The sequence below is a fragment of the Podarcis vaucheri genome (assembly GCF_965113315.1).
Source record: "Podarcis vaucheri genome assembly, chromosome: 6".
Lineage (NCBI taxonomy): Eukaryota > Metazoa > Chordata > Lepidosauria > Squamata > Lacertidae > Podarcis > Podarcis vaucheri.
Genome location: NC_138764.1, coordinates 105058418 through 105079586, shown reverse-complemented (window position 1 = coordinate 105079586; position 21169 = coordinate 105058418). Strand labels below are relative to the sequence as shown.

General features: G+C 45.4%; 1 protein-coding gene across 1 annotated transcript; it reads left to right on the top strand.

Annotated features, from left to right (window-relative positions):
* Window positions 1–1218: 1218 nt before the first annotated feature.
* On the top strand, window positions 1219–16641 carry COMMD7 (COMM domain containing 7). The gene is made up of 9 exons (XM_082226484.1): window positions 1219–1494; window positions 7644–7697; window positions 11324–11426; window positions 13086–13142; window positions 13232–13269; window positions 14341–14431; window positions 14568–14617; window positions 15360–15408; window positions 16125–16641. Exons 1-9 carry the CDS (start codon window positions 1234–1236, stop codon window positions 16199–16201), a joined length of 780 nt encoding a protein of 259 aa, XP_082082610.1. The 5' UTR covers window positions 1219–1233; the 3' UTR covers window positions 16202–16641.
* Window positions 16642–21169: the final 4528 nt, after the last annotated feature.

Genomic DNA, 21169 nt, shown 5'->3' with positions numbered 1-21169 from the left:
CAAATTTTTGCATGGCCGTCTCCACTGGCTACCAGTCCATAAAAATGCTGCCATTGACCCTTTTAAAGCCCTGAATGACTCTTAAGATTCCAGGTTGCCTTAAAGTGTGATTTTCTGGGGCACCTCTCCGGTTCTCCCATGTGGTATAGGCAACAGCTACCAGAGAAGGGCTTTTCAGTGGTGCTGGAACCCTCTGGCAACAGGGGTCTGGCATTGTGGTCCCTTCCCTGCTAATTAAGACCTTCTAAAAAACTATCCCCAGGCTTTTCAATCTTAAAACTTTGTAATGGTTTTTAATCTTCCAGGGACCCTTGAGGACATTTTGATGCTGCTGTGAGTTTTGTTGTGCCAACTGAATTTTCTGCTGAATTATAATTTCTGCTGTTCTATCAGTTTTTATAGGGTGATTCTGTAGTGCATGGGTAGGCAAACTAAGGCCCAGGGGCCGGATGCGGCCCAATTGCCTTCTAAATCCAGCCCGCAGATGGCCCAAGAATCCTTGTGTGTGTTTTTTTGTGTTTTTTTTTATTAAGGGTTTTCTTGTTTTACAGAAGTGTAATGCCTTGCGTGTTTTTTTACATGAGTAAAATGTGTCCTTTTATTTTAAATGCTTCTCTGGGTTATTTGTGGGGCCTGCCTGGTGTTTTTACATGAGTAGAATGTGTGTTTTCATTTAAAATGCATCTCTGGGTTATTTGTGGGGCATAGGAAATCGTTCATCCCCCCCCCCCGAAAAATATAGTCTGGCCCCCCACAAGGTCTGAGGGACAGTGGCCCGGCCCCCTATTGAAAATGTCTGCTGAACCCTGTTGTCTTTACTTGTTTTAACTCAATTACTTGGTTTCGATTACTTAAATTGCAAGCCATGTTATTCCAGGGGTGATGCTGGTGCTGTGACTGGAGTTTAAAACGCCTGTGCTCAGAGTCATGCAGGGGGTTGGACTAGATGACCCTCAGGGACCCTTCTAGCTGCACAATTTTGCGATCCTATGAAAATTGTTTGTTTTTATTTTTTGGTGCTGCTGTTGCTCTGATAACAAGCAACCCCTTCCTCTTAACTAGACGTGGGGCTTTCTCCCCACGATCCCTCCAAGTGACCCTTACCTCGGAAGTAAGCGACCGGAAGAAAAAACCACGGGGCTTGTTTCCGAGTAGACCCGATCCGACGGCGGGGCAGGAGCGCGAGGCCTGACACCCGCCGCCATCCACCCCCACCCCCGAACCCGCCAACTCATGCGCGCTTTTCCTCGGCGAAAGATCTCCCGGCAGGGCTTACTCGCGAGTAATAGCGTCCCCGGGGAGCCAAACCGAAAGCGGCTGCGCCGGCAGGGGCGGAGCGCGGCGGGGAGGAGCCGGGCGGCGGCGGTAGCGGCAGCCGAGGAAGGCGAGCGCGTCGGATCCGGGCGCGCAATGGGGCTGCTGAGCTTTGCGCGCGAGCCGGTGCCGGAGACGCTGAGCGCAGACCTGCAGCAGCTCAACCAGCTGAGCGCCCAGGTGCAGCTGCCGGCGGAGCGGGGGGCTTGGGAGCGGGGGGGGACACACCTCTTTTCCGAATATTGGGGCGCTGGTTGCCGAAGACTCCCCCCCCAAAAAAAAAAACTGGCGCTGGGAGGAGGAACCCTCCGGCCAGTGGGGCTGGCGCGTCGCCACGGGGAAGGAAGCAGGGCGCACGAGCGCGCGCGCTACACTCCTGCGCTTCGTTGCGCGTCATCCTAAAGGGCGACCCCCCCCCTCCTCCCCCGGAGGAGATCCTCTGGACCGGAGTCCCGGCGCGCCCGGAGGCTCCGCCAAGCTGCGTGAGCAGGATCGGGGCCTCCGGCTTGCTTTTAAAAGCCTCGCTGGTCTTGGAGAGGGTTGGAAGGGACCCCCAAGGCTACGAACTCGTAGCTCTTTTAAAATGCGTTTTTAAAGATTCACTCAGGGAAGGAACCAAAAAGCAAAACAGTTGCGATCAGCGTTTTAAAAAATAAATAAAACCCAGACTAGTTATTGGCATCCAGTCTTCCGAAGAAAAGCACATAATTATGGTTAGTTTGATATTCTGCCTTCGGAAACGGCACCTCGCGTTTTATCCGTGTTATTTTAGTTGCCCGGGTAAAGGTGGGGTGTAGTACAGTATTTGCAAGATTATAAATGATCGGTGGAAACTGGATTAGAAGGAATAAACTTTAATTTAGCCGTGTGGTACTGAATCTTAGTCAGATACCCCGTAGCTTCCTTTCGCTGTCGGCCTCGCCACAACCTCCACCTTACGACCATGTCTAAATCACTTGATTCCCCATGAATATTTCATCTCCCTGTTTTTTTGAAAAACAAAAACCTCTATCTCTTTGGTCTTCTTATCACCCTGTCTCTTTACCTAGTCTCAGATAATTCAGAGTCCAAAATCTTTGGCTGCAACTCTTGCCCTCTCCGGGGTGTTGTTGGCGGGGTTTTGTTGTGGTTTTTATTTTTATTTTTATTTTATTTTTTGCTGCTGTTGGCGTTACCTTTTTTTGTATCTTTATTTTGGATCTTGCAGTGATTGTTGTGTATTTTTAAAACTGTTTTGTTTATGGCTACTTGAACGTTGTAGCTACGTATTTCTTTTCCTGTTGTCAACCACCTTGAACACAGTTTGAACTGTGGAAAGGCGGCGTACAAATAAAATTAGGGATGCATGTGTATGTCTTGAGACTCTTGACTGATTCGGTTCAGGAGGGGAGTTTTGCTCTTGCGCTTGAATCCTGTTTGCAGGTTCCCCATCTGGTTGGCTTTGAAAGAATAGGATGCTGGGATAAATATAGATCTAATAACTTTTGTGTTCTTACAGGTATACCCCTGATCGAGCTGCAATACTGCCTTCTTTTAATTTTGTCTCCTGACACCATATATTCATTATTTCCAAGATTATAAATGATGCACAGGGACTGGATTCAAAGGAATAATTTTTATTTAGCAGTGTGCTGCTGCAAAACTATAGACGACAAACTGCAGCATTCAGCTTCCGTTCCCTGCTGGTCTCACCAGAACTCCTTCCCGTACACAACCATTTCTAAATCACTTTAGTTCCTGCTCACGATACATCAGGCTCGCGTTATCCCTCCCTCATTGCACAGCAAGCATATCTGACCGAAGGCACCCAGCGAATTTTATGTGTGCTGCCTCAATAGCTGATGCTCTTAAACGGTTCCTGCTTCTCCTTGGTTCCTGCAAGTCCACTCTGCTGGGGCCACTTTTTATATACCCCCCCAAATAATTCTTTATTACTGTTATTATTTTTAAAAAGGTTCTACAAAATTCTGCAAAGTACCGTGTTATAAAATCAGGATCTGATGGCAACATACGTTGCCCATATACTGTTGAACAAATATAGACATGAAATGAAGCCAGAATAAATAAACCACAGGCGTGCTGCGATAGCTCACTTCATGGAGCATGAGACTCTTCATCTCTGGGTCCTGGGTTCGAAGGCTCAAGTCGGGCGAAAGATTCCTACCTGTCAGGGGTAGATGATTCTTGTGGTTCCTTCCAACTCTGCAGTTTTATGCGGATGCATGTAAGGCAGCGACATAACGATTAGACAAGACCAGGTTAATTAAACAACGGCCATGTTTTATTGCATTAACCATATTTGTTTGTAGACCAAGCGGGGGTCCTCCTTCCTTACAAATGAAATAAAGTCAAACCAAAGAGGTATGAAATCATCCTTTTTTTTTCCCTTTAGTGCCTAGGGACTTACTAGTCAGTTTTTCCAGCAGGGTGATATTCCTGTGGCTACTACAGAGGTACCATATCCTTCCCCCCCCCCAATTTTTTTTAATTAGTTTTCACAATATTATAAACAAACAAACAAGCAAACACACAAACAAACACACAAGACAAACAAACAAAACAAACATAAATCATAGCCTTATTAAAAATTACAGTTATTAACTTTGTTAAGTGACTTCCTCGCTTCCCCTTGGTTGAATTTCATTGCATGTCCTTTTAACGGTTTTCCAAATCCCAATTTTCATGAAATTTAACTTAAACATTAACATCCTTAAATCTTCACCTTATAGAATTAAACATATTGATTCATCACTTAACATAAATAAAATCCTAAGCCTACTAAGTATTTGCAAGCTATTTCCAGTTACTGTAACTTAACAAATTTAACTAAATAATCATTAAATTTATTCCATTCTTCCTGATATTCCTCCTCCTTCTGGTCACGGACTCTTCCGGTCAGGTCGGCTAGCTCCGAAAAATCCACCATCTTCATCTGCCATTCTTCTATTGTTGGTAATTCTTGGGTTTTCCACTTTTTAGCCAACAAAATACGAGCAGCAGCTGTAGCATACAAAAATAATTTAACATCTTTCTTGGGCAATTCCAAACCTGTTATTCCAAGAAGAAAGGCCTCTGGTTTCTTTACAAATGTATATTTCAACATTTTTTTCAATTCATTATAAATCTTTTCCCAAAAGTCTTTCATCTTGGGACAGGTCCACCACATATGATAAAAGGTTCCTTCCTTTTCTTTACATTTCCAACATATATTGTCACAATTATGATATATCTTTGCTAATTTTACAGGAGTCAAATACCATCTATACATCATTTTCATTATATTTTCCTTTAGCAAAGTACATGCGGTGAACTTGACCACTTTCTTCCACAATCTTTCCCAATCCTCAAACATTATATTACGTCCTACATCTCTTGCCCAATCTATCATCACAGATTTAACTTGTTCATCTTTTGCATGCCACTCCAACAATAGCTTTAGCTGGCTGCTAAAATGCTGAGCTAGGCTCCTGGAGAACTCGTGAGCTTTCTGTCTCCACTCCAACGTGGTAGCACAATAAAAAGCGCAGCTGTTAGTCATGCCTTTTTCGCATTCCAGGTATCTCCCTCAAGGTCATGCTTCTGTTTTTGGGGTTATCACCTCATCCAAGAATGCGACCTCTCTGCTCTCCTCCATGCCCTGCCTTCTGCTCCCTATGGCTGAACTGTTTCGTGATTTGTTTATTTATTTGGGGGGGGGGAGCGCTTGTAGGATTTTATTTTGATTATTTAGTTTGTAAAATGTACCTGCCGCTTGCAAAAAAGAAAAGAAAACCCTCAGAGCAGTTTTCAAAAAAAGGCAAAACAATTAACATCATCAATAAGAAAAAATGCTAACTTAGGATTTTTGGTAAGATGAAATAACACGAAACTAAAAACAGATTAAGACCCTCGTCAACTTTCTAAACATCTGGGTTGGCTTGTCTAAACAAGAATGCTTTAAGCAGGCGCTGAAAAGAGTACAGCGAAGGTGCCTGTCTGATAGTTTCCTGCTTGGCAGGGGGTTGGACTCGATGGCCCTTGTGGTCTCTTCCAACTCTATAATTCTATGATTCTATGATATCAAGTGGCAGGGAGTTCCAAGGGCCCTGTCACACTAAACAGGCGAGTTCCTACAAATGAAGAACGGGCTTTATGTAGCACCTGTAACAGCACCTGTTCTAAGTAGCCGAGTGGTCGTACATGCGGAAAGACGATCGTGTAGGTAAACTGTTTGCATTCAGTGCTAGGCCTCCCCAGAGTAGACCGACTGAAATTAATGAACATTGCTAGCGTAGAATCATAGAACTGAAGCATTGGAAGGGACCCTGGGGTCATCTAGTCCAACTCCTTGCGATGCAGGAATCTCAACTTAAGCATCCATGACAGGTGGCCATCCGTCTGTCCATTAATTGTAGCAGGTCTACTCTGAGTAGTCGTTAGTTGGCTGCAACCCATATTATTATTTTTAAAAATATATTGTTTCTTAATCCTTAACACTCTGCCAGAGCTCTGTAGGCTCCCTGGTGTGCAAACAGGGCTGCTGCCTCTCTCTGGGGGATTTGAAGAATGCCCAGCGCATGCAAACAGAGGATTCGATTGCTCCTGTGTAGAGGTCGATACCTTTTAATTGGGCCAGCTCTCCTTATTTGCAAACTTGCAAAATAAAGATAAATTGGACTCCTGGGTGTCACATTTTCCAGAGAGCTAGTTTGCTCCTAAGGCTGTAACATTTAAGTCAATTAATTGAATTGATGCATTAAACACTTTTCAGCTTAAAGGTCCAAACTGGGCAGCTGTTTTTAAAATGGTGAATTGTGCTTCATGTGTTGGTGTTGACCTTTAAAGCCCTAAATGGCCTCGGTCCAGTATACCTGAAGGAGCGTCTCCACCCCAATCGTTCAGCCTGGACGCTGAGGTCCAGCGCCGAGGGCCTTCTGGCGGTTCCCTGATTGCGAGAAGCAAAGCTACAGGGAATCAGGCACAGGGCCTTCTCGGTAGTGGCACCTGCCCTGTGGAACGCCCTCCCACCAGATGACAAAGAGATAAACAACTACCTGGCATTTAGAAGACATCTGAAGGCAGCCCTGTTCAGGGTAGTTTTTAATGTGTGACATTTTGATGTATTTTTAATCTTTGTTGGAAGCCGCCCAGAGTGGCTGGGGAAACCAGATGGGCGGAGTACAAATAATAAATTATTATTATTATGACTTGCAAATCCACGGGTGATTCTGGCAGTGGTTGCAGAAGAAGCCCACCATTCAGGAACGAGACCCCCTTCTAAGATGGTACCCCCAACTTGGCTCCCTCCAAATGTTTCGGTCTACAACTCCCATCATCCACATCTGGAGAGACTAAGTTGGAGAAACCTGGCTATAGACACACACACACACACACACACACACACACACACACACACAGAAGCCTGGCCAAACATAAACATACAGTCGTACCCTGGAACTCGGACATTTTGGCTCCTGAATGCCGCAACCCCGGAAGTGATTGTTCCAGTTTGCGAACGTTCTTTTGGAACCTGAACGTCCCGACGGGGCTTCCGATTGGCTGCAGGAGCTTCCTGCAGCCAATCAGAAGCTGTAATTTGGTTTTCAGACATTTTGGAAGTCGAACCGACTTCCAGAACGGATTCCATTCGACTTCCAAGTTACGACTGTATACATGTTCCTTGCAAAGGGAGGGAGGCAGCTGGCTACAACTTGCCCTGGACTTTGGAGGTTTAAGCCAGCTGGAAGGGGCTTGCCCGTAGCTGTCAACTTTTCCCTTTTCTTGCGAGTAATCCTATTCGGAATAAGGGAATTTCCCTTCCCTTAAAAAAGGGAAATGTTGACAGCTATGGGCTCGCCACCCTGGGCCTCAGATAAGCTGTGCACCGGCCTCTGTTGATATGCAAATATATGCAGAATTAATTAAGCAATTAAAACTCATAACTGTTATTCAAGGTGGGTAAGATTTATTTAATGAGGCCACTATTCACTTTCACAAGGAGGCTGGTATTAGAGCAATCTTACGTTGAATTGGATTACTGCGTAATTGAGTTCCAAGTCTTAAAGGGAAGAGTTCTGTGGCAAGGGAATCGGGACCTTCGTGTTGTGGGGCAAGATGTGTCCCTGTTCCCAGGTCCATCTAACTTGATGGCTCCAAACCACTGCCTTCACACACCCAAGCGGACGCACCAAGTGCCTTTTAAAAACTATATATACAGAGAGAAGTTTTGAGGATTGTTGCTCTTTTTTAAAAAGCAGTAATCTACATTAGACACGGGAAAGAGCAGGAGAGGTGGGCCCAATCCCTGGCAGGTCTTGCGCTGCTGACACCTTCCTTTTGTCTCTCTCCAGCAATTCTCCACTCTCGCGGAAGTGGTTTTCCGATTTCTGCAGGAACCCAAAGAGGTAAGCCGTCCACAGCGATGTCGGCAAGATAGCATCCGAGGGGGTTAGCTGAGGCTATTTTTGCTGTAGTTTTACTCAAGGTGAGCATCTTAGGAGAAGGAGCAGCAACTTTTAATGCTAATCACAGTAGCATCTTTGCATGAGATAAAACGAAAGGCCAGGCACCCTGCCACAAGTCTGCAAGTTCTTTGCAAAATGTAGATTGTTCTCATTTTTTAATAATAATAATAATAATAACAACAACAATAGTGTCATGAAAGTGATTATTATCTCAATCTGAAGGACACGATGGGGTGTATATTCTGTAAGGGCGCATTCCAAGCAATAGCAGAGCGTGACATATTGGCAGAGAAGCATGTGTATGTTTAAACATGAGATCCTGTATCATATTATTATTATTATTATTATTATTATTATTTATATTTATACCCTGCCCATCTGGCTGGGTTTTCCCATCCACTCTGGGCAGCTCCCAAAAGAATATTAAAAACACGATAAAACATCAAACATTAACAACTTCCCGATTTTTTAGGGCTGCCTTCAGATGTCTTCTAAAAGTCAGATAGCTGTTTATTTCCTTGACATCTGATGGGAGGGCGTTCCACAAGGTGGGCGCCACTACCGAGAAGGTCCTATCTCTAAACAAATGCTGTCAGCCACAATGATGATGATGATGATAATAATAATAATAATAATAATAATAATAATAATAATAATAATAATAATAAATACTGCCCTTCATCTAAGGATCACAGGGCAGACTTGCCCCCTTTGCTGACCTCTAGCAATCACACTTTTCTATCGCCAACCCATTCTCATCCCTGCCTTTGGGGCCCTGGGGTTTGGAACAATTTTATTGGACTGTTTGAAAAGAAAGAAAGAAACACTGTGAGTCTTGACTGTTTCCTCCTCACCAGATCTTCTCCAAAGTTAGCCATACCGAACTCTGTGGGGCTTTCTTCCAGGTGAGGGAGAAACAGGTTCTAAAGTCAAGACTATTAAAACGAGGCCTTCCTTAATTTACGACTTGCGCCAGGATCTCGCCCCTTCTTTGTGCCTCTTCCTTTAATGACTGCTCAGCTTTCCCTACCGAAACAAGTCATAAATTCTGCCCGAACTTGGGCAGACAACTTGGAAACCACCAGATGTTTAGCTCAAATTATGCCCTGCTTTCTCAAACCAATTGCTATAAAATGAGGGGGGCTCCTGTCTCTAAACAGGACGGAGATATCGGCTAAAATAAAAATAACAAAGGTATTGTATTATTATATTATATTATTATTATATTATAATTATGTTATCTTAAGGCAATTGTCAGACAGCAGAGGACTATGTCATTCAACACAACTCAGACTCCCCAGTTTGTTTCTTAAGGCCACTCCCCCCCCCCCCGCTGTTTACAAGTTGGGAACTTTTCCTTGAACATCTGATTCTCAGTTCCGTCAGAGACTAAGGTAACTTCTAAGCTCTGAACAGGAAATATTCAAAATCAAAAGCTAGCCAAAGGTACACATGAATAAAAGTAATAAGGTATTGCGTTCCCAATTAAACAAGAATTCTCTCCCCCTCCCCCATTTTATTTATTTATTAACATTCTTATATTACATCGGTAAACGTTGTCATATTACATTACAGGACTTAGTGTAATATAATTTCCAACATGTATACAAAAATTATATACAAATTTTATATACCTAGAAAGAAAATGAAACAAAGAAAGAACAAAGAAAAAAAACAAGAAAAATTCCCCCCCCAAAAAATCATATACATACCAACACACCAGACTTCCTGTCTTTCCCATTGTATATTCCTTTTTTACAAATGAATGTACTCTTATTATTGTATATTTCTTTACATATTATCTAATACATTCCTTTATCAATATGTGCTCTTAGTCTTATTTCTCAACTCAGTCTCACTCCAACGTCAATCAAATGCTAGCATAGATAGCGAACCTTTACTGTATTTTTGAACATATGTTTTATATCTATCCCACTTTCCCATAATTTTTTGTTTTGAATTGCCTCTCAGGGTATTTGTTAACTGCGCCATTTCAGTAAATTCTTGTTGCTTGTAATGCCGGTCCATTATTGTCGGGGCTCCTTGTTCCTTCCACCCCTTTGCCACCAAAGTCCGAGCTGCAAGAATTCTTTGCCGCGCCAGCACAGGCTCAAATGGGTCACAGAGACCATTCTTCCTTTTTCTTGGTTTTCATGATGCACGGATCTGCTCCTTCTGCACAGCGTCCCAGAACTCAGAAATCAAGCCCAAAAGGGACCTTGATTAACAGTGTGGGTGCGGTTCTGTTTTTCAGCCTTAGGATACAACCCGGGGCAAAGTTCCCTCCTGGCCTAGCTCAGTCGGTAGAGCATGAGATTCTTAATTTTAGGATTGTGGGTTCGAGTTCCATGGTGGGCAAAAAGATTCCTGCATTTCAGGGGGTTGGACTACTAAATGACCCTTCGTGGCATAGCTGTCAACTGTCCCTTATTTGGTGGGAAACTCCCTTATCCCAGCACTGTGTCCCACTGCTGTCCCTTATTGATGATGTCCCTTGAATTTCCCGGGGTTCATGCTCGCCTGGCTTGGGGGGGAAGCAGCGGCTCGGGGTCCTCTGCCTCGAGAGAGCGCGCGCACGAGCTGCCGCGTCTCCGTCACTCCCTTTCCCCCCTCAGGTGCAGCGTGAGGAGACGGGTGGCGGCGGGCGGGCAGGCAGCCCCTCTCTTGCGAGACTTCCACCGCACTGCCAGGGGAAGCCGGAGGCGGCAGCGGCGGCTGAGGAGGTGGCCTGAGTGAGGAGGAAGAGGAGGGGATGGGGAGGGACGCAGAAGGGCGGTGCTTCAGTGGCCGTGGCGGCACCGCAACCGCCTCATGCCGGGCTCGCAGGCGGCATGGGCAAGAGTCTCCCTCCCTCCCTCTCTCTTGGGCAGGGAAGGGTCAATGGAACTCCTTGCTCCAGGACGACGGCAGCCCCGACGTGCTGCTTAGCATCACCTCCAACCAGTGCAGCATCTTAATGTAGTGATTTCCCCCTCTTCACCCCTTTCATAACTCTATTTTTAGAAACCATTTGTCCATCCATAGTTCAAATTTTTACTACAAGTTTTCTGTCAATCCTACCAATGTATGTAGCTCTTTACAATAGCTTTTCAAATAAATTATAAACTCTCCCTATTCTTCATTGAAAAGAGGTCCTCTTCCTGCTTTCTAATTCTGCCTGTAAGCTTTGCCATCTTGACGTCGTTCATCAGTTTTGTCTGCCCCTCTTCTTTGGTGGGAGTTGTAGACCCTTAGGATCATCCAGTCCAACCCCCTGCAAAACACAGTCAGTGGCAGCAAAAGCAGCAAGGATCCATCAGTGCCGGATTTCTGTATAAGCCAAGCAAAATCCCTTCTTTTGGCTGCTGATCCCTTATTTTTGAGGCTGCTGGTCCCTTATTTTCAAATCTGCAAGTTGACAGCTATGCTCCGTGGTCCCTTTGAACTCTACAGTTTTATGATTCAAAGTCCCCGTGAACTCAGTGGAACTGACTTTGGAGTCAGGCAGGCATAGGATTGCACCAGAAACTCGCATCCGTGTGCCGCTTTGAGGTGAGATCACGCTGTCTTCTCTTCTCCTCTTACAGGTCGAAAGGTTCCTAGCTCAGCTCTCTGAATTTGCCACCAGCAATAAACTCAGCCCGGGCCCTTTGAAGAACATTGTTAAAAGCCTCCTGTTGGTGCCGAATGGTGAGTGGCGACTTGGGGGTCCCTGGCAGTGTGTGGGCACCTGCCATAGACCAGGGGAATCGAGAGGGGTGCTTCTCCCCTCTTTCGTGATGGGACCCCTCACAAGGGGGGCAGCTGCTCAGTGAAGTACAGTGGTACCTCGGGTTAAAGACGCTTCAGGTTACAGACTCCATTAATCCAGAAATAGTACCTCGGGTTCAGAACTTTGCTTCAAGATGAGAACAGAAATCGCATGGCAGCAGTGGGAGGCCCCATTAGCTAAAGTGGTGCTTCAGGTTAAGAATGGACTTCTGGACCAAATTAAGTACTTAACCCGAGGTAAGGTAAACGTAAAAGGACCCCTGATCATTAGGTCCAGTCATGACCGACTCTGAGGTTGCGGCGCTTATCTTGCTTTATTGGCCGAGGGAGCCTGCGTGCAGCTTCCAGGTCATGTGGCCAGCATGATTAAGCCGCTTCTGGCAAACCAGAGCAGCGCACGGAAACGCCGTTTACCTTCCCGCCGGAGCGGTACCTATTTATCTACTTGTACTTTGACGTGCTTTCGAACTGCTAGGTTGGCAGGAGCTGGGACCGAGCAACGGGAGCTCACCCCATCGCAGGGATTTGAACCGCCGACCTTCTGATCGGCAAGTCCTAGGCTCTGTGGTTTAACCCACAGCGCCACCCATGTCGTACCACTGTAGTAATAGTAATAGTAATAATAATAATAATAATTTTTTATTATTTATACCCTGCCCTCCCCAGCCAGAGCCGGGCTCAGGGCAGCCAACACCAATAAAATTACAATTTAAAAAACACAAAAAACCAATTTAAAATACAGGTTAAAATGCAATTTAAAATGCAGCCTCATTTTAAAAGTAGCCCATAGATCAAGACCATAAAGGGAGGGAAACATAAGGGTCAGACTGATTCCAAACCAAAGGCCAGGCGGAACAGCTCTGTCTTGCAGGCCCTGTGGAAAGATGTCAAGTCCCGCAGGGCCCTGGTCTCTTGTGACAGAGCGTTCCACCATGTCGGGGCCAGTACTGAAAAGGCCCTGGCCCTAGTTGAGACCAGTCTAACCACCTTGCGACTTGGGACCTCCAAAGTGTTGTCATTTGTGGACCTTAAGGTCCTCTGCAGGGCACACCAGGAGAGGTGGTCCCGTAGGTACGTAGGAACATAAGGAGAGCCAGGTGCAGGATCAGGCCAAAGGCCCACGGAGTCCTGCGTTCTGTTCTCATGGTTGCCAGCCAGATACTCACAGGAAGACCCCAACCTAAGCAGAATAGCAGCGCTTTTGGTTCACAGCTAGGACAAGATGCATCAGGACCAAGTAGCCACTTGTCCCCACGGATTTGTCAAAACTCCTTTTAAAGCCATCCACGCTGGTGAACATCTTGTGGCAGTGAGTTCCAAAGTTAAAACCGTGTGAAAAAGTATCTCCTTATGTCCAGCCGGAATCTTCCAGCGTTCCGTTCTGGCGACTGTAACCCTGGTTTTAAGGAGCCATTTGGCACGTAGCTCATATACCTGAGTTTCTAACGCTGCTTGGGTTTCTTATTCCCGCGCTTAACTCCATACAGTAGCGATGTTGTCTAACCAGACTTCTCTCTCTTTCTCTCTCTCCCCCCTTTCCCCCCTCCGTCTCTCTGTTTTATGCCTTGTTTATCTCAGGTGCCCTAAAGAGAGGTCTGTTGGCAGAGCAGGTTAGAGCAGATCTTATCACGCTGGGTAGGTCTCTTTGAAATGCCTCCGGCGATTCTGGAAGGTGGACGGTGGCTGCCGGCCTCCCATTTAACCGTGTTGAATTTCTCCCGCAGGGCTGAGCGAGGAGAAGGCCAGCTATTTCGAAGAGCAGGTACTATGAGCATTCCTTTCGCTACTGAAATTTTAATTCTCTGGGGCGGAAAAGGTGCTTTTCTTCTGGGCTTCCTGTTCTCTGAACTAATTGCATGAATCAATTGAGATCCCATGAAAATCCCTGAAACGAGAAGTAATCAACTAGATATATTATCTTATGGAAATAAACTAAAGAATAAGAAAAATCAAAAAGCTTAAAGAAAAGATTAGAAAAATTCTAATTTCTTCCTCATGTTTAGTGGAAATCTCCTTTCTTATACCCAGAAGCCATGGGTTCAAGTGCTACTCTCCAGAGCTTGCTTCCTTAAAATATTTAGATCTTGTTCCCTAGCACAACAACTGTCATTCTTGGATTATGTATTGCCAGTTCCAGATTTACATATAAATCTATAGCTTAGGGCCCCACTCTCATGGGGGCCCCAAAAAAATTTAAAGGGGGGAAAAACTGGATGTACATTTCCAAAATTTAAGATAAAAAACAAATAAAACAAAACCTACATACATCAACAGTGTTTTGTGTTGTGTAGGCTCCTATGATGTAAGTCATGAGCCCTGCCTGCTAGCCTGCTCCCTAAAATATCACTGGTTTGCTTATTCCTATTTACAGTGGTACCTTAGCTCTCAAACTTAATCCATTCTGGAAGTCTGTTCCAAAACCAAAACATTCCAAAACCAAGGCACGCTTTCCCATAGAAAGTATTGCAAAATGGAATAAATCCATTCTAGACTTTTAAAAGCAACACCTAAAACAGCAATTTAATTTCACTGTTAATATCCTTCTTAATTGTATTTCAGTTTGACACTTACATTGATAAGATACGTATTTTGTCATGTGCAAATGGTTTTCGATACCTATTAGGGCCATAAATTACCATATAGCATATATTCAACACAAAAAACAGCGACAGTTTGTTTTTGACAAAGGACAGCTGCACATAGAAAGGGCCCCATTACCTTCAGGAGCTGAGGGCCTCATCAAACCTAAATCCGGCCCTGCGTCTTGTGTGTGAAACGCTGGAAGCCACACATGCCGGTTTTTGTTTCATTTTGCTTTCTGCAATCTTTCCAGTGGAAGGAGAAATCGCCCACCCTCTCCCGCCTGGCTGTGGGCCAGACCCTGATGGTGAACCAGCTCATAGACATGGAGTGGAAATTTGGAGGTGAGCGGAGTTGGAAGGGACCCCAAGAGTCGTCTAGTCCAACCCCCTATGGCCCCAGGTGCCTCCACCCCACGGAAGCTCCGCCTTCCAGCTTCCCCTGGGCACCCACATTGGTTTTCTTTGTTCTCTCCGGCAGTTACAGCAGGAAGCAGCGAACTGGAGAAAGCCGGAAGCATCTTCCTGCAGGTGGGTATCGTGTCATGCAAGCAGCGATGCTGTTTTTGAAAGATCCCATCAGGTAGAGCCAGGGGCAAAAAATAGGGTGTTGGCACAGGCGCTGGGAAAAGACCACCCTGTATCCCACAGATGCTCATGCCTGAAGAATTCAGCGTCCCAGGAAACTCTGCTTTTATTTTGGTTTCCAAAAAACAAGTTTTGTAGTCCTTATGGCAGCAGAGAGAGGCTTGAAAGTGTTTGGGCAGTGTGGTCTGGGGAGGTAGGCAGAGGGCTGAGAGGGCGTCCCAGTGGTACGGGACTTCAGCATCTTTGGTCCTCCCCCTGGCTAGCAGAAGCAGCAAAACAGTGAGTTGGTGCAACAGATTTGCCTTGGAGGTGTGCCTTATACAGGTGGGAAAACTGTAGCCCTCCAGCTATTTTGGACTACAGTTCCCATCAGCCCCAGTCAACGTGGGATTCAGTGCTCATTTTGGGTAGGGTGATAGGTGCAGATTTCTGCCCCTTCAGAAATCTCCATCCTTTCCTGTGGGTCACAGCCTGGAGTGGCTTGTCTCTGCCCCCCTGTCCAGAAGCATCCGTGAACACACCCCAATTCCTGACTCCTCAGCCGCTGCATCTACCGCCCTGCAAAAACGTTAACGGTGGAAGAATCTCAGGGTTTTCTCTTTGCAGGAAAAAAGCACAGCGGTTTAACGTTGGATGCAGCTTCCTTTCTTCCTTAAAAACAAACAAACCTGATTTTTATTTCCAGCTGAAATTGGTGGTTAGGAAAGGAAACAAAGTGGAGCCTCTGTACATGGGTGAGTGAGCCATTATATTGTCCTGGGGGGCGTTCTGCAAAGAGAGGGAGGCGGTTGAAGCCCCAGGAAGGCTGAAATTGCATCTCCTGAAAAAGACATTGCAAGGGCATGTATTTTGGGATGGGAGGGGGCCGGAGGGAGCTGCTTCTTTCCACTAACTCTAAGGAGTTTTCTCCCTCAACTTGAGTGCATTCAGTGGTATCCAATTTTTATTATTATTATTTTGATTTTGATTTATATCCCTCCTTTCCCCCAGACTGGGACTCAGAGCAGCTTGCACAAATTAAAACAACACAGATAAAATGCAAAAAGCTTAAAAAGGTAGCAATGATAATCGTTTAAAAAGCATTATTATTATTATATTTAAATTTAAATTTTGGAAGCTGCAGCTGTAAAATAAAACTGCTCAGCTAGTCAAGCTCCAGTGGACAGACTGGAGATGGACAGACACTTATATCATTTTGCCTCTTACTCGCCTTTTCTCTGAACTTACTAAAAGTCCCAAATGCTGCAGCCCAGCCAGATGGGCGGGGTATAAATAATAAAATCACCCTTGTTATTACTAATCTTTCTTCTGTCCCCTTGATAATTTTGGTTGCCCTTTTCCGAGCAACAGTTAACTTGCCGCAGGGAAAGGAAAAGTGCTTTTCTTGTTTTGTGAGTCCCGAATCATTTCTGTTTTTCTTTATTCTCTGCCTGCCTGCCCGCGGAACCAGAGCTGACGCTGCCTCAGTTTTACAGCTTCCTTCACGAGATGGAGAGGATGAAAACCAGCCTGGAATGCCTCAGCTGAGTTTCCTGTGGCGCATCGAGAGTGAAAGCTGAACGTCCACCAACCGATGCCCCTGGACCAGATCCTCCAAGCTCCATTTTCCCCATTGAGAAGTTTGGGGTCAAAGAAGCACCCCGCTTTTAAAGTCTGGCTCACCTGGGCCTCTAAGAGCCATTAAGGGACAGAAGGGGTGGGAAATGTTTTGTAAAACCTGCAAAAGTCTGATGTTTTTTCTCTCTCTGGCTGTGTAAAAGGCTTGTTTGGGGAGCAGATAATGCTCAATGAAAGAGGCTCAAGGAAGCAAAAATAAAATGGGGGGGCAATAACTTTTTGCTCTCCTTGAAAGGAAGAGGTGGCAGCTATAAAATCTCCTTTAAAATCTATAAAAAAGGTGTAATTTAGAACATCGGTTTGCATAACCCACTGAGGAAGAGAGTAACACAATAAAATTCAAAACAGTAGCAGTTCATTGCACAGTTATCCAAAAACCATCCTTGGAGGTTTTTAAGCCGAAGTTGGGTGGCCTGGATGCTTTAGCTGAGATTCCTACATTGTGGGGGGTGGACTAGATGACTCTAAGGGTCCCTTCCAACTCTTGATGATTCTAGAACCCAGTTTGGTTTAATTAACTTGGCAAAACTGATGAACCGGGTTTCGAAGTCTGATAGTCATTTACACCTCCAGCACACACACACTCACACCCGCCACCTCCTTGCCTCTTCGTGCCCCCCTGGGCAATCCACCCCCCCCCCCAGAGGTGCCAACGCCTATTTCAGAACCACTTTCCCTGAATGGAAGTACAAATTTGCCATAGCCTTGCCCAATGGGATGCGGGTAGCGCTGTGGTCTAAACCACTGAGCCTCTTGGGCTTGCCGATTGGAAGGTTGGTGGTTCGAATCCCCGCGACGGGGTGAGCTCCCGTTGCTCTGTCCCAGTTCCTGCCAACCTAGCAGTTCAAAAGCACACCAGTGCAAGTAAATAAATAAGTACAGCTGCAACAGGAAGGTAAACGGCATTTCCATGCGCTCTGGTTTCCAACATGATGTCCCATTGCGCCAGAAGCAGTTGAGTCCTGCTGGCCACATGACCCGGAAAGCTGTCTGTGGACAAATGCCGGCTCCCTTGGCCTGAAGAGTGCCACGACCCTATAGTCGCCTTTGCCTGGGCTTAACTGTTCAGGGGTCCTTTACCTTTTACCTTTATAGCTTTGCCCAGATCCTTGCACTTTTTATCAGCAGCCCCCTTCATTTGCAAATGGAACTTCCAGCGTTGCCGAATACATTTGTGGGATCAGGGATCTCTGAAACCTGCCTCTTTCCATTCCGTGGGGTTTTTCTAGCCCTGTTCCAGAGAAGCTCCAATGCATCCCTGGATTCTTCCTTTTTTCCCCTCACTGGAGGGGGGAAAGGGAAGAAAGTTGTGCAAGTTTGCCCAAAAAGGCCACTCAAAAGAGGAAGGCATTCACGAAAGGCCAGACATGCCATACTTGGGTGAAGATTCCAAGATGATGGGGGCCACTATTTTATTTTATTTTTAATCCTTCCTAGAGCAGCTGTTTCTCTCTAGATACTTTGGACTACAGTAATCATAATAATTTTATTATTATCTGACAGGGTTGCCCAGCCACTGGGTGGCTCCCAACAAAATATTTTGAAACAGAATGCAACATCACATATTAAAAGCATCCCTATACAGAGCTGCCTTCAGATATCTGTGGAAAGTCATGTACAGTGGTACCTTGGTTCTTGAACTTAATCTGTTCTGGGAGTCTGTCCGACTTCCAAAACCGTTCTAAATGCAAGGTGTGGTCTCAATTGGAAGCTGTGTTGGTGTTCAGCTTCCGAAAAACGTTCGCAAACCAGAACACTTCGAGGTTTGCGGCGTTCGGGAGCCAAGCCACTCAACTACCAAAGTACCACTGTAGTTGTTTGTCTCCCTGACATTTGACGGGAGGGCGTTCCACAGGGCAGGCGCCACCACCAAGAAGGCCCTTCACCTGGTTCCCTGTAACTTCGCAGTGAGGGAACCGCCAGAAGGCCCCCAGAGGTGGACCCCAGTGCAAGGGCTGAACGATGGGGGTGGAGACGCTCCTTCAGGTATACAACTCCTTTTGTGGGAATTGTCGTCTGAAACTTCTGGAGAGCACCAGTGTATTGATGGTCGTTCAGTTAGGCAAGTGTCCCTTTCTCAGCTATACGGGAATAGAATGCTCTTTGGCAAAAACTCAAAATCTTGTGCACCTGCAAGTTGAAAGTGGCAGCAGGTGGGCTTCCTTCTTGCCGGTGATCCAGAATGATGATCTCTTGTGGGGGTGCAATCCGTCTTTGAGGTGTGCCCTGCTCACACACCTATGCGCATACCTGCACACCTCTCCTATGGCCGTGAGACCAAACTAGCCTTCCTTGTGTGTCCTTTCGTCCAACCACACTCTGCACCCCAACAATTTGCATTTTTTTATATACAGCAGGAAAATGCAAAGCGCCCGAAATGGATTTTCCAGCGTGTTCCATTCTGCAGTAGTTTGCTTTTCCTGTGACAACCCTATGCCCTGGTATAATTCTTTGTAGGCTGTCAGTCAAACAAACAATTGAAATCAGGCGTTTTTTTAATTGACTGTATTACATTAAATTCATACCCCACTACAGTGGTGCCTCGCAAGACGAAATTAATCCGTTCCGCGAGTCTCTTCGTCTTGTGGTTTTTTCGTCTTGCGAAGCACGGCTATTAGCGGCTTAGCGGCTATTAACAGCTTAGCGGCTTTAAGAAAAAGGAAAAGAACTCGCAAGACATTTCGTCTTGCAAAGCAAGCCCATAGGGAAATTCGTCTTGCGAAGCGACTCAAAAAACGCAAAACCCTTTCGTCTAGCGAGTTTTTCGTCTTGCGAGGCATTCGTCTTGCGGGGCACCACTGTAGATCTTAAAAAACATTGGTTTTCAGAAAAGGTAAATCAGTAAGAAAAATAAACAACAATCACTTGAAAAACTTTCAAAAAGTTAGCTGCGGGTGGCACTGTGGGTTAAACCACAGAGCCTAGGGCTTGCAGATCAGAAGGTTGGCAGTTCGAATCCCCGCTACGGGGTGAGCTCCCATTGCTCAGTCCCTCCTCCTGCCCACCTAGCAGTTTGAAAGCACATCAAAGTGCAAGTAGATAAATAGGTACCGCTCCGGTGGGAAGGTAAATGGCGTTTCCGACCGCTGCTCTGGTTTGCCAGAAGCGGCTTAGTCATGCTGGCCACATGACCCGGAAGCTGTACTCAGCCAATAAAGTGAGATGAGCACCGCAACCCCAGAGTTGTCCGTGACTGGACCTAGTGGTCAGGCGTCCCTTTACCTTTAAAATACAGATTAGAACTTGCATCAGAATTCTAAATATCTGGGCAGGCTTGTCTAAATGAGTGCTTTTAGTGGGCACTGAAAAGCACACAGTATCTGATGTCAAGAGGCAGGGAGGTCCAAAGTGTACTGTAGGTGCTGCCACACTAAAATACCAAGTTCTTACAAATGCGGAACAGGGATTGTGTGGCACACTGGGGGTGTATATTGGGTAAGGCAATCTTCCAGGTAAACTGGTCCCAAGTTGCTTTTTTTCTTAACATTGCTATTGGCTTTGTATACTAATTGAATTTGGCTTGGCAGGCAGTGCAGACATGTTGAGCACAGGTGTTGCATGCGACAAGGCCTCTTGTCAGCAACCGTGCTGCAGCATGCTGCGCTAACTGCAGCTTCCGGACCAGGAATTTTGTCTTCAAAGGGTCCCTGCTTTTTTTACAATCTGGGCCCCTGTGCTATCTTTCTGGCCAGAGCGGGGGAAAAGGACTTTTTGTTTCCTGATCACACTTCCTGAAGGGCACCTTTGCGGCTGCAGACAAGAACTTCCTCGTTCCTTTGGGGGATTCTCTGCACACAAAGGCTGGAGGCTTTTTCAGACAAAATGGGGAGCATCCCAAGTAGTAGAAACTTCAATTTGTGAAAGAACTACATTAGCGCCAGCCCTAATGAAGTACTAGGTGGAGTTTGGTTTCCTAAGCGCAGTATCATTTGTTTGCTTTGCAGAGGGGTGTTTCTTTAGTTTGTTTTGTTTTTAAAAAGGCATCTTTTGATTAACGTTTATTTCATTTCATGGGATTTATATGCCTCTTGACTGCAGAAAACAACAACTCAATAGCAGAAGAAGAAGAGTTTGGATTTGATATCCCGCCTTTCACTCCCTTTTAAGGAGTCTCAAAGCGGCTAACATTCTCCTTTTTCCCTTCCTCCCCCACAACAAACACTCTGTGGGGTGAGTGGGGCTGAGAGACTTCAGAGAAGTGTGACTGGCCCAAGGTCACCCAGCAGCTGCAGGTGGAGGAGCGGAGACGCGAACCCGGTTCACCAGATTACGAGTCTTCCGCTCTTTTTTTATAATAATATTTATTGAATTTTCACAAATTATATAAACATACTACAAACAGACAAACACAAAAACAAACAAGTATAATTTCAAAACCCTATTTTCTTAAACCTTACTTCACCGACCTCCTCATACCTCCCCTTTCTGCATTCCCATTTCAAATTTAATTCAGCAAATCCTCACGCTTAATTTTATCTAGTTATATTCTTTTCTTTTCTTTTAACTTAATCTTTACAGCTGTAATCCACTTACTTTCTAAAATCACAACATTTTAACACTCATTAATTTTACAATATCTCTTAAGATAAATTTTAAATTTCTTCCAATCTTCTTCCGCCGTCTCTTTCCTCTGGTCCCGGATTCTGCCAGTCATTTCAGCCAGTCCCATGTAGTCTATCACCTTCATCTGCCATTCTTCCAGTGTGGGTAGATCTTGTGTCTTCCAATACTTTGCTATAAGTATTCTTGCTGCTGTTGTGGCATACATAAAAAATGTTCTATCTTTCTTTGACACCAATTGGCCGACAATGCCCAAGAGAAAGGCCTCTGGTTTCTTAGTAAAGGTACATTTAAGTACTTTTTTCATTTCATTATATA